The 14,480-nt window shown below is 38.9% G+C and overlaps 1 protein-coding gene across 10 annotated transcripts in view; it reads left to right on the top strand.

Moving 5' to 3' along the window:
* Nucleotides 1-11,598, top strand: part of arhgap23a (Rho GTPase activating protein 23a) — a 501,306-nt gene extending 489,708 nt beyond the window's left edge. For 9 of the 10 annotated variants that reach the window (XM_078529389.1, XM_078529391.1, XM_078529390.1 and 6 more), the window contains one exon: nucleotides 1,814-11,598. In XM_078529389.1, coding sequence (XP_078385515.1) covers nucleotides 1,814-3,529 — 1,716 coding nt within the window. In that variant the 3' untranslated portion in view covers nucleotides 3,530-11,598. The remainder of the gene's footprint in view (nucleotides 1-1,813) is intronic. The other variant, XM_078529395.1, reaches the window with a different exon arrangement.
* The last annotated feature ends 2,882 nt before the right edge of the window (nucleotides 11,599-14,480 follow it).

Genomic DNA, 14,480 nt, shown 5'->3' with positions numbered 1-14,480 from the left:
TCTCTCTCTCACACATATTCTCTCTCTCTCACACATATTCTCTCTCTCTCACACACACGTTCTCTCTCTCACACATATTCTCTCTCTCTCACACATATTCTCTCTCTCTCACACACATTCTCTCTCTCTCACACACATTCTCTCTCTCACACACATTCTCTCTCTCACACATATTCTCTCTCTCTCACACATATTCTCTCTCTCTCACACACACGTTCTCTCTCTCACACATATTCTCTCTCTCTCACACATATTCTCTCTCTCTCACACACATTCTCTCTCTCTCACACACATTCTCTCTCTCTCTCTCACACACATTCTCTCTCTCTCACACATTCTCTCTCGCTCTCGCTCGCACGTTCTCTCTCTCTCGCGTGTGTTCTCACTCTCGCACGTTCTCTCTCTCTCTCTCTCTTTCTCTCTCTCAGTCACACACACTTGCACCAGCAGTCAGTCCCTTCTCCCCCTGATCCCCACCCCCACCCCCACTCACCAGCAGCCAGTTTTTCTCACACTGCTCTGACTGCCTCTTTGACTCTCTGCTGGCATCACACCATATTTTCAGATCTCAGGCTGAAGAAAGCTGCTCCTCTAATCAAGGACTGGTTCTTTCCTATATTTACTGCTGATTGGCTCACTAATGATCCTTGCAACAGTAAATATGGGAGAGAATGGCCTGTGATTGGGGAAGCAGTTCTTTGAAGAATCTTCAAATTCACTTACTGACATTTTGAATGGGTCCACAGGCCAGAGAGAGGCCTGGTGAGCCAGATGTTGGCCCACAGGCCGTGTGTTGGACAAGCTTGTACTAAAGAATTCCCACAATGTTTTCAGCTTAATGGCCGGTTCTAAAGGGTTGAGAAAGGAAAGAGTGAAAATAGAACAATGAGAACACCTCTGAAAACACTGGCAGGCTTTCAGAAGTCCCTGGAGAGTTTGTGTGCAAAAGGAGAGCCTATTAAAATCCCAGTTAAATTGCATGGTTACAGAATCCGCTCCCTCCTAGTGTTTTCCAATATTGTTTCCATTATTCTTGCAATATACAGTGAGCTCAGTGCAGTCTATGCTCGACTGCCAATATCTACTAAAGAATTCCCACAATGTTTACAGTTTAATGGCCAGTTCTAAAGTGCTTCTTTACACAGGTGTAAATTTGAAACTGCTGAATAATTGCTTATGAAGAGGGCGAAATCCATTTTAAAAACCTATTTGTCAGCTGAAAGCCATTCTTTAGAAGTATAGTATTGAGAGCTTTTTAAAACAAATACATGTTTATACATGTCATATATATATATATGTACAGTTGTGTGTGTATATATATAAATATATATATGATGACGAGATTAACATGAGGTATATAATTTTCTGATGTAAGCTTTTTTCTATCCTTGATTCTATGACCCTGCCCTGCACACAATATGGCTGTAGTCCCTTAATCTTTATACATCGTGTGTTTTTTTTGCTTCATTAGCATTTCATACAAATGGAAACATAATTTTATTATTAAGCAACCATCAAAGAAAAACAGAAATGCTGAAAATTTGCAGCTGAACAATCAGCAGCTGAAAGGCAGGTTAACATTTTGGGAACAAACCCTTCAGCAGAACTGATTCCCTTCCATGAGTTCAAGCGACGTATCTCTATTCAAAATGTTGCTATTATTACAGAGGCAGACAACGGTCTATATCTGCTTTTATTTTAGACTGCCAGCATTTTCAATTTTCTTTCTATCCTTATTTTACAAATATGCTTTTGTTCAGTGCTAGTTAACTCATCTTCAGGGAACTAATTTTTTTATTCTACACCATTACAGGGATCGTGGGGATCCAGGAAGGATCTGTACAACAGGGAGCTGGTGATGTCAATCTTTGCAGCGGCCAACCGTAAAAGAAAAAAGCAAAAAGAGGCAAAGGTGCTTGAAAGTAGCACAGATGATGATTCAGAGCATGAACCTATTAAGGCTATTAACAAAGAAGGATCAGTAGACAAGACAGGAGTGGACAGACAGAAGGATGCAACAGGACAGAGAGAGAGACAGTTGGCAAATACCAGGAACACAAGCATGGAGCAAATTTGCCAACCCATTGCTAACAAAGAAGTTCAAAAGGTACCAGGAGAGCCTGATAATTCCAAGCAGAACCACACTCAGACATCCCAATGGGAGAGTGTTGACGAAGCCACTCTGAACTCTTCATATAGACAACAATGCAGCCTATCCTCAACTGGTATTGAGTGTTCATTTAAAGAAGGAACCTCCCTCAAATTGTTGGATTTAGATAGAAGAATAAACTGTGCAGGTAACCAGACAGCCATTGCAAGTCCTCAGTCTCACTGTAATAGTGAAGCATTTTCCAGAAACCCCAAACTGAAGATGTGGCGGACTCCCGAGATGGAGCACAGAGAGACGATTCCCACTGATGCCAGCTCTGTTGTTTCAGGATACTCTACTATCTCATCCACAGTGACAACCCTGGATCACAACTTCAGTTCTGAGGTACAGTCGATTGCTGAAAGCAGGGGGGATGAAGCTGATGATGAAAGAAGTGAGCTTATCAGTGAGTGTGGGGGCCACTTTGAAACAGACAGTGAAAGTGGCTACCTTACACGGACACTGCCAGGCAAGGCCTCCCATTCACAGCAGGAAAGAGGCAGGTTTTGTCGCCGTGAATCAGATAGCAACACAAGCTCCGACAAAGAAGGGATCCCAGCACAAAAGCTAAACAGTAGGCCATCTTTTAATTCTCACAGATTAATTCAGTGTGATACTTTGGCTAGAAAGAAGTTGACCAAGCCAAAAGCAGAACATGAACTTAACACAAAAATCAATGAAGATAAAGAACCTGAAGTGGTAAATCTTTTTGATAATTTGAATGATCCCAATTCCAGCAGCAAACACAATATCCTCAAGAGTGATCCTGACAAAGAAGATGCAACTCAAACATCAAAACGAGCACTGACTGATCAGACGAAGCTGCGATTGAAAACCTCAGCGGATGATATGTTTGGAGTAGGGCTGAGAAAACAGAACTCCCCAGAGACCAGGAGAAAGAAGAACATTAGGAGGAGACACACAGTAGTGGTGCAGAATGATTTATCAGAGTTTCACTTTAGAGAATGCAAGGAGAAGCTACTGGAAAGCAAGGACATTGGCCACAAGGTGGGCAAACCATCCAACACCAGTCAGTTTGGGCAAAATGTTGATTCCAGGGTGGGTCCAGATACTGGAGGAAATGCACAACCAGATTTAGATCATAAAACCAAGGAAATATGCAGACCGATTGATTTAGAATCACAAAATTGTTCCATTCACCAGAGTGGGAATTTACAACCTGAACAGCCAGCACCCAATAGTAAGCATTTGAGTAGCAATAACAACTCAGAGCGTCGGCAACCAACTTCACTGTCTTCCCCATCGGCTAGCTCGACTTCAGGCCAAGCTAAAGACAGTGACTCAAATTCAGCCAAGCACTCGATGGACATAAAGGCTCAGCAACCTGCACCCACCTCTCGATTCCATCAGTATCTTTGATAGAAATTAGTTAAGGCTAAAACATTCAGGAGCTATGACAACATATGGGTTTGCCTTTTTCCCCAAATAACAGGTCGGAAATCTCTGAATTGAATATTTATTTTTTTTTAAAACTCCCTCTCCTTTCGAGATGAGCTAATTAGAATCTGGCTGTCCAGTTTAAAGTAGCAGTATTTATGTGCTTTTACTGTTTTTCCCTTCACTCAACCATCTCTATTTTATAGAATATTGACTGACTACTGCTTTTTATTTTTCTAATTCTCACTCATTTGCTCTAGAGGAACATGTTAAAGGGACATTAAAAAATCCTCTTGTTTTTTTTAAAAAAAAATAGTATTGTTTCTAAATGACTTGTAATTGTTGAAAAATTACCTCCAAAAAAAAAACCTCACATCATTTATCATTTAGAACACTTGATCCCTGAATTTCTCCAGCGGCTCGATTGGTGTCTCACTATAGCCCCAACAGATGTCAGTAGAACACCCAGAAAAAAAGCCTTTTCCAGCTACTTACACTGTTCCTCTGAAGATTCTGCTGGTCTCCTTCCACAGTCACAGCAAGTGGCCCAGCCCAGCCCCAGCCCCGCCCAGCCCATTACAGGATTCAGTCCTGGGTAAAGTGGCTAGCTAAATAGATTTTTTTTTAAGTGACCATTGCAAATGCAAACTAAACACAGAATATGCTTCAACCATATAACAGATCTCAGCTTCTGAAAAAGATAGATTAGAGAACTATAGAAGAACTGTTTTGGTACAGGATCTCTACCCAAACATTAACCTGTATTTTTTTTCTGATGCTAATACATCTGATATGTGTTTGGGCTAAGGAGCTGGGAAGAGTGGGTGCAGGCTAAAGCACATGATAGTAAATTGGCTGTATGTTGTTACTGGGCGGTTTAGACCGAGGGTTGTTAGATACTAACATTGTGCTGCTGCTTTTGCAGTTTGCATGGAAGCAATCTTTTTTGAACTCAGTTCTCTTGCCATTAGCAAAGGATTTTTACTTTAAAAGTCGGTGCTTTGCTTGCTTCGTATAACTTGGTTGGCCTGGAATTCAGTGCAGCTGCCTTATAAAATGGTGAAATATATATATAAAATATATAGAAAAAATGTTTCACTTTATCTTGAATAGTTTTTCCCCAGTTTCAGTTATACAAAAGAAAGAAAAGTAATTGCATTACATGGTTAAACCCTTAGCTAGCATAAAAAATCTATTTAACAAAGTAATGTTACATTGCTATTATAGGTAAATATAACTGTTTCCTTTCACTGAATTGTAGTAGCATAATGCTACCTCACAGTGAAATCTGTGTCAATTTGTCCTTTAATTCCTTCTCTTTTTATTTGAATTTAAAATTAGCCCTTACTATTACCACTGCTGTAATTGAAACTTGCTAAATGGGGAGCAAATTCAAGTGTCATTACACCACATTTGAATTTTGAGAGAATTTGGTAATTGTTTTCCAAATATATTTTCATTTTCTCCACATCATTTTCTTGCATTTTGCCCATCTGGACAGCATCCCTGACTGAGAAGTGGTGCAGGTGGCTTGCTCCCAGCCTTGTGCTATTAATGGATATTTGCTGTGAGCAACACAAGAACAACTAGGGTGTTTTTCACAAACCCAAGCATGAACCTTGGGTGCAGGTCCACCCTGTTCAGTGGCTCAATGACACCATTTGTTGGATTTTTGTTGTTGTCATCTCCGAATTTTCAGAATTTTGAGAAAATTTAGATTAAAGGAACAATCATAATAATATCTTTCTTTTACTGACTTCAATCTCCCTCATCTAGGGTCTAAAGAACCAATCGTATTCAGTTTAAAAGACATCGTTAATTAAATGACAACCAGCAGTCAATTAATATAGTGTGCAACTATCAGTTTAGTGACAGGCTTCTGTGGGTATGTCAACAGCAAGTGATTTCAGTGCCTTAGGAAGGCAGATAAATGGTCTGGTACCTTAAATGAAAGCAAAGCACTAGGGCAGGAATTTTCTTGCAGCTGCTTCCCCGCCACAGTTTCACTGCACTTCTGCCAGTATTACAGGGTGAAGCAGGAACAGCCAGGAGGAAATTCCCAGTCCATGCATGATGGCGGAAATTAGGCTACAGACAGTAGAAGTCTTCCACGTTCCTCCTTTAACTTTGACCCTCAGAGATGGCTGTGAATTAGTGGCTATGAACAAATCAAGTAGCTGACACTACGTCAATTTGTTTTAAATGTTTACTATGGAAGTTAGTAATGGAAACTCTCCCATTAACTGGCTAGTTGATCAAAGATTTTCTACCTATCCAAGAATAAATTTTGCTTATTGTAGGTTAGCTTTCTGCTGTTAAACAACAGATTTAATTTATCTTTGTTATTAAGAAATCGATTTGTAAAAAGGATAAATCTGTTCTCTTAAAATAAGTACCTATAGTTTACTACAACTAATGCACTAATCATTGAATTATTTATATTTTATATTTATTTATTAACTTAAAGATTAGATTCCCAATCTAACAAGATAACATTTTGTTATTTAATTGAAATGTCACTTTGAGAACACTGTTTCCATGTTAAAATATTTGATAAGTTGTTTTTATTGGTGAGATAAAAAAACTTAAGAGAATTGTGCACCCTTTTTATCCTGATAATAGAATGGTTCCAAGATTGTTGATGAATTTTGATGGAAATTTTTATAGTTGTAATGTCGTTGGAATCAGATTCTAAAACATTTACTAAATAGCTTTTCATGAAGGCAGTGCTGCTTTAACACAGATTTTTAGTGGTTTTGTACTGTTTGAAATATCAAACAAACTCACAATATGAAATTGAACTTCAATTTCATTTTAATCACAATGAGACAAATAGGGGTAGCACTTAGTGATCAGCACTCTCTACACCTTTAAAGGAACAGTGTGGTTTCACGGAGTTCACATCTATTCTACATGCAATCTGTAGTTGTCACACCAGATAGATCAAAAATCCCTCCTGCTATTGTTCAGAGGGTTAATCCTGTGAGTAGCTACAGTTGGAAAAAGGTCCTAGGTTTGATCCTGGTCTTTGCTGATTGAGCTCAGCCAGGGGCAGGAATGCCCGTTAGCATTGGCCTTGAACACGAACAACGGTCACAAAGAGTATCTGCTGTCTATGAGGAAAGCTATATTCCAGAAAGAATCTGTGCTTTCAGGAGAATGGAACAGGCAATTGGAGTGGGGCCGGGCTTAAGGTTAGGGGGAGGTGATGGTGCAGTAGAGAAATAAAAATAGTTAAAGTACCCGTACAAAACAATTTAAGATCAATTTTGGAAATTTAATTTCTCCAGAATTCTTTTTCATTTTCTCCCATTTCTGTTTTCCAGCATAAAGCATTTTCCCTTGTACGATAGCAACCAGGTCATTTCTGCTCTTCAAACAGCCTGGAGTAATATTTAGTTTACTTGTGTGAATGAATTTTATGTTTTGGGCACTTAATGCTAGTGTCATCTTTGCATATCACAGCACCACATATATATATAATTATATTTACACTAATTAAGTGAGGCAAGGAAGGTGCAGTTAAGGTTTTTGTCTTGGTGAGATTTTCAGGTGAACACCATGGAAGAAGCTCAGGCCACAGATACGTTTAGAGCTATCTCAAGTTGCTGAAGGAAGCAGATCTTGGTGTTTTGATTTAGGATTTAACCACCAGTGAGGCATTGATAAGAACAGATTTTTCTAAACTTCCAACCCACAAAATTCAAGCAGGTTAAATAATGAATCCAAAATAGAAGAGGGAGTACCGCGTAATTGCTCAGGTTTCATGGGCCAGAATGCCTTTTTTCGATCAATTACAGTTTAGATAGCCTGCTGAACACGGCACAATTAAAATTCTTTATTCTGACACATTTTAAATAAACTGCATTAATTTAGTGTGGTTGGCAAAAGAATGAAATTGCTCCTATTAACTCACTGTTAAAAGTGATAATTAGAGAGACTGACTAATTCCAAACTCCTGCCAGAACAGCTGTATTAAATCCATAGTCCAGGCAGCTAGCGACTGCACAACTTCCACATTTCCTGCTTGACGGGGTGCCCAGAACCTTTTGTGACAAATGGCATGGGCTCAGAATTCTGTCCTTGAGTTTTTTCTCCTACAAAGTAGCACCCATCTTCCCCGCTCCCCACACCCCTGCCAGCCAAAACAAAGTGAAAAAGAAAAGGATATATATCCACTCCTTTAACTGGAAACTTTGTTGTTCATGCATTTCATTCACGAGATTGATATGGATGAAACGTTCAGCCTATTTGAGTTCACAGGTGCAGGAGGAACCAACAACCCCTCACCTTCTTTCACCCCTCCTTTTCCCACCCCATTGCAACATCTATTTATTTCGTAATAGTTAAATTGTAACAATCTCACTTCAAGATTATGAAGTCACACCCCTCTGCAGGGCCTGAGTGTATAATCTAGGCTGACACTTCAGTGCTGCCAATTTCCTCACCAACTCGCTTCCATCAACCAAGCAAAGCCAGTTAACTTATCATTTATCTTATTGCTGTTCATGCAAACTTATTGTGTACAAATTGGCTGTTATTATTTCCTTATTTAACAGTGACTACAACTCCAAAAAAATAGTAATTATTTGGCTTTGAAGTGCTTTGGGACAGCCTGAGAACTTGAAATGCACAATATAAATACACGTTCTTTCTGTTGGTTTCACTCCCCTACCCAGATTTAATTTCATGTGTTTTGTACATTCTTCTTGTGAAGAACAACTTCCTGACATTAGTCCAAAATTTATTTGCTTTTCACTAGTTTGAACTGTGCCTATTTACTTCAAATTGTAACAATGGGATAATGCTCTGGATCTGGTTACAACTTTATATAACTCTGATAAATCATTTGCTTTTCTAAGAGGTGGGGTGAGATGGTCTTGTGTTTATCAAAAATCTAAGAATACTGTAAAATCTTGGAGGTTGGTATTAGAGAACCCAATGAAAGCAAAGTAAAGAACCAGAGCACATGATACCTGCTGATTCTTAAAATAATACAGAATCGCCACATGGCTGTTTGGACAAAATCTCCCCTTATTAAGATTTGCGTTTCAAAAACACTATTTACCTTTAAAGCCAGCGCTTGACACATTATTCACTGGGAGTTGTACCATAGAATAGGTTTTCAGTAGAACACATCCTGAATTTAATTCATAATACTCAGATATGTGTCTTTATATTCACAACTGCTGCAATCTGAGGGTGGAGAAAGGGGAATTTTAATTTTTGGATGCTGTTTAAAAAAAAGTGCTGCTCCACTCCATGGTGATGACATCTTCTGTACATTTATATATTGTTATACTGAAATACCAGATGCGAATAGAACACTCTGGCATATGTAATTAATAGATTAGCTAATAGTTGTTTTTATTTACAGGCCACATTACCCATTCACTATTATTAAATTTAGCGATTCTGTCCTTTCTCAGTTCACATTTTGAAAGCTTTTATATTAAATTCCATGGGGAAGGGAAGAGCAGTTCTGCATAGTTTTTAGATTCCTGATTTCCTCTGACTTGTGCTTAGAAAGTTCCAATCTTTCACCTTTTGAGGCCACCTGCAACTCAGCTGTTTTGCCCTGCCGCTATTTAACATAATGCAACGAGACCAAATTCACAAGAACGTAAGATAGGAGCAGGAGTAGGCCATTTTGGTCCCTCTAGCCAGCTCTGCCATTTAATAAGATAATGAATGATCTGATATATTGTGAATTCATAATGGCAACATTGCAGACACTGTTAAACTTGCAGTTAGTTGGGGAGAGATAACAAAACTATAATGTAAACTGGCTCCTGATGCTTTTGGCTTGATACAGTTGAGGCTATATGATTTTGTATGGTTTTGTATTGAAGATTGCCCATTTAACCTCTGTGTGTATATAAAATATATATAATATATTTTTGTTTGCATTGTTTACATTAGTGCTTCTATGCACATTTGTTTGTTTCTACTGTTACTTGAATTTTTAATTTTCGATACTTTTGCTCCACAGCTTGCTCAGGTCGAATTAAAAACTCGGTAACAATTCTTACAAATGCATTTTTAAAAATTAAACTAGAGCCAGAGGTGAACTCACTTTAATGCCATGTTTCTGTATTAAAAGCCATTAAATTACCAACAGATATTGGATAAGGGCTAGGAAAGGTCATAACATAATAACTCAGGTGCTTGGTATGAAGATTATGAAATAAAAAATGAGCTGATAGAGAAATCATGCTTTTGGGAAGAACAGTAATGGGTTTTTTAAATAAAAGAAATTGAGATCCCATATTCTGCTTTTCAGTGAATTCCCAGAATTTTGATTAGTAGTGTTGAATCGTGCATTTCTTTGAACTCAGTTAAAGCTGTAATTTTGTCAAAGCAAAAGTCAACTTTACTGTGTAGACCAGCCTAAATATTATGATTCCTCCCTTGTCTCCTTCACCCCAATAATGAAATATACCTGTGATTCTTATTAAATGTTTGAAATAGCATGGAGTTCATTGCAGTCTGAAATTGCTGTAATATGCAGTATGATGCTTTCACAAACATGGTGTGTTAAGTTGGCAAATAATCCATGTTGACACTGAACATATTATGGGTACTGTGTACAGAAATTCCTTGAAGCTTAAAAACTAGGATAATAGATGGTATTTCCTTTTAAGTTTTAAATCCATGCAGTTCAAATTGTGGTCCATTCCTGTGGAAACATGGCTTTAAATGAAGACCCCATCTCTAACCCATGGTGCCAGATTTAAAAACATTGTACTGAAACCTTGCTTCTTAACTGTTTATTCTAAAATGTTATATACACTGAGTCCAACTTCCAAAACTATCAAGGTTTGCCCAAAAGTATCTTAAAATATGAATTTCTCACTCCTGGCATCATCTAAAAAAGAACTAAAAGATGTTTTAGATGATTTGTGAAAATATTTTCTAAAGTGTCTGAAATTGAACATTACCACATTCTGTGCAAATGCACCTTAAAACAGGCAAAATTATTTTAATATGGTTTTAAATTTGAGTTGTAATTGTAGTTAGTTAGCTCTTTTTGTTTTATTTACCTGTCCTTGGAAAGTGCCTCATTTTTTTGCAAGTCATTTCTTAACAACAGTCTAGATTCCAGACTCCATGGAATTTATGTTAATGTAACTTTTAAAGATTTTTTTTTAATTTAAATACAAATGTTGCCTATATGTAGGCTTTTTTAAATGTAGTTATGTATAAACTACATTTTGTTTTTCATGAACCACGCTGGAAAAATCAGGACAGAGCTTTGTGGCACATCTATCTTGCTGTTGCCTATTGCGCACACACCTGTGTCAATGACTGGCTGATGTTCTGCTTTGTCCTAACTGGGCTTTGGAGGTCCAAACTCTGATACCAAATTCAGCCAGCCTGATCAGGAGCATCTGTATTGGAATCTAGGGAGAAGATGGGGTTGAGGATGATGGGGAGGAGAAAGGGGTAAGAGCTGGGCATGAAATCTAGCATTGAAGCAAGGAATGAAATACCAATCACTCATGCCTTGGTTAAAAGAGCAACAGGCTACACTGTCAAAAGAAACTTTATGCCACCCCAAGAAGAAACTTAAGACGTGATGTCTAAAGGGAGATGCTTTAAGCCGCACTTTTCCAGCTTGTATTATTATTTCTTTTATGTTGCTGTTTACCTGCAGTATTGAGATTATTTGGCAGGCGGGCATTTCAGAGCTTCCATTTAAAAAAAAAAAATCAGGCATTCCAATGAAGCGTTGAACAAAACTGTCAACGTGACCTTTCTCCATATACTGTGTGCAGTTTATTGAATTATGCAAATTTGCTGTAAAGTTAACTGCTTATTTTGTAAATATGTTCTAGGATGTCAACCCTGACAAAAGCCGTGTAACATAGATATATAAATTGTTTTTTCCTCTTTGCCAACTGGCCATAAAAGAACAATGTGTTATTGTTAGATTCTGCATGAACTTCTTGAGTTTACAACTGAAAATGTACATGCAAAAGGAGATGCTTTAAATAATGCACCATCCTGTTTTATAAAAATGGAAATAAACTGACTTCCCTTCCAGTAAATCTAGAGTGGGTTTCTTTTTATTACTAGTGAATCACTGGTGCTATTAGGCATGATAAATTGGATAAAAACACTTTTATATTTGGTCAGGAATGTTATTCTGTGAAGGTGGATCTGTATCCCTCTGAGGCCACAAAGTCTAATTGTTACAGTACAGGTCAGCTGGAATTTACTTGTTTGATTAGGGAACTTTGCAGATTGGAATGTGCTTTGTCAATTTTTCCTCTCTTGTTGAGTTCTCCAGAAAGTACTTTCCCATTTTATGAAGCTAGTAGGTGTATGTAAACAAATCTCTTATGAATTAAGGGTACATTTTATAGTTTTATGAAAATACACATTCCCAAGCATAGTTTCTGAAGTCGCTGTACATGTTGACTCTGACTACATAGTACCTATGGGAGCATGTCTCCCCCCATCAGGCTTTGGGGAGGGTGAGGCAACTTGTTTGGTCTAGAGTTATGAAGAAGGGCCCTGCAGAGTGTGCTCAAGGCAAGAGGGTGGGTTATTGCATTGCGGAGATAGTTTATGCCAAGTAGGTCTCCAGGAATGATCCCCAGACCACTTAGTATTTTCTCAATTCCTAATAGAGGCCAAACAGGCTGGCCGACGCCCCCCCCTTGCCTGCAGTAAAAATTTCAGACAGGTCCGGGCCCAGGTGGACAGGCCGCTCGCTGGATTTTATAAGGCCCCCACCTTCACACCCACTGGCGGGGCAGCATAAAATCCAGCTTTATCTTTCAATTTTCACCAAGTTGCCAAGCACTTCTAGCTTTTTTTCTCTTAAGCAGAAAATGTTGAATTTACAGTGCAGCTCAGAGACACTTCAGAATAAAACAGTGGGTTAACAGTGCTGAATTGGATTGCTACTCTCCAGGATACCCCTGTAGTCTCCAAGAATCAGAGAAATAAACCTAGGACAGAATATTTTGTTTGGCGGACAGACGTCTGTCTGACCCGCTTGAGCGTGAAATGACACGCAACGTCGGCCGACTGTGCTGACATCAATGTGCAGTCGTGCGACAATTAAAAGGCCTGTTAAGGCCACTAAATAATCAATTAACTTAAATTTTTCATGGGCCAGATGAGGTTTCCAAAAGCAAATAAAAGTTTTTAGATTTAATTAATAACACATCCCTGCTCGTGTAACAGAGTTACATGAGCGGGACATGTTTTATTACCTTTTTATTTTTTAAAAAAATGCTTCATCTCCCCGAGGCAGCGCTGTGCCTCAGGGATTTTGAAGCGCTCATTTGCCCGCATGCGCGAAGTTTGCGCTCGGCCCGCTCACCCTCCCCATCCCACCCAGGCAATGCTAAGTGCTGCTGCTCGCGTTTCACACCTTAATTGGCCCGCCAGCGTAAAATGGCGGTTCAGTACCAATTATAGGCGGCACTCAGCTTACCCACCAAGCCCACCCGCCAATGGCAAAATTCTGCCCTAGGATTATTCAAAGAAAGTGAGAAACTTCTTGAATACTTTATTAGTTATAAAAATATCGGAGAGTTGAAATCATAAATTGATGGTCAAGGCTGCTGTGTCGATTCCCTCAGTCATCACCAAGTCACAGTAATTCTTGGTACCTTACCATTGCCGCAGGTGTATCGTTACAAGACAACATTTCTTTAACAAAAACAAAAATTGCTGGAAAAACTCAGCAGGTCTGTCAGCATCTGTGGAGAGAAATACAGAGTTAACGTTTCAAGTTCGTTTGACTTCTTCAGAACATTTCTTCATGTGTTTTCCACAATAAAAGCTTCAACAGAGGTTTGTTAGTTTACTGGTGGTAGGATGTTCAAGGCTGTCATTATCAGTATGTAGCTGGTATATAACGTGAGCCTCAAGCCCCAATACCTCAGTCCCATCAATCTAAAACTGCAGACACTGGAAATCCTTGAAACAAAAGTAGAAAAATGCTGAAAATCACTGTCACTCGGTCGACCTCCAGAGAGAAAAGTTGACGTTTTTTTGAGGTATGCCAGGGCATAGGAACAGAAGGAGATCATTGAAGCCATGATCAACCATTCAATAAGATCATAGCTGATCTGCAGTCTAACTCCATATATATGATATTGCGTTTGTCAGAACGGAAACAAATACGACTGATGAAAAGCATTAAAAAAGGTACAGGACAATGTGAAGAGAATTGGGAGGAAAACCCAGACAAAGAAACGAAATGGACTTGTAAAGTACACAAAATGTTTAAAAGCCTGATATGAAATAATGAGAGAAAAACATTTGAGACACAAGTCCAACACTGCGTGGTGGGATGAGGGAACTAGAAATTGAAGCACAAAAAAAGGTGCAGATTTATTTCTATTTATATTTCTGACTGGTTTGCCCAGTTTTAAACTTCATTTGTAAATGGCTGTTTATCATTGGTGGATAAATCCTTAATTGGAATCTCTGCAGAGTGAGATAACAGTAGAATTGTGGGAGACATAAAGCTAAAAGTGTAGCCCCAAGCCTCCACGCTGACCACTGACTTAAAGACAAAAGATTTAGAGCCTGCCATTGTAGATGAATTCTTTGTTTCACTGACTAGAGTAGATGTCAAGGTGCTATTGGAGAGAGGGAGTAGAGTAGGGTTAACTTGCTGCACAAGTGCATTCATTAATTTGTTTATATGAAATTTCTTTGTATCCCCCAGTAACACACGTGAAATAACATCACCAGCTGCACTTCAAATCGGGGCGTTTGGTATCACCAGTACAATCGTGTGTTTTGACTATAGGGGAATCAGAATTTAATCCAGCCAATGGGGGCTTTGCCTGCTTGCTGGAGAGCTGGTGAGAGCCCCATGTTGCCTCCTATGCAGAAGGCCTGCCATATTAAGTGCCAGTGAGGCACTTAAGTAGCCAGCGGCAGGCCTTCCCTGGAATCAAGG

This window comes from Cetorhinus maximus, chromosome 25, assembly GCF_964194155.1.
Source record: "Cetorhinus maximus chromosome 25, sCetMax3.hap1.1, whole genome shotgun sequence".
Lineage (NCBI taxonomy): Eukaryota > Metazoa > Chordata > Chondrichthyes > Lamniformes > Cetorhinidae > Cetorhinus > Cetorhinus maximus.
This window is presented reverse-complemented; position numbering and strand designations above follow the sequence as displayed.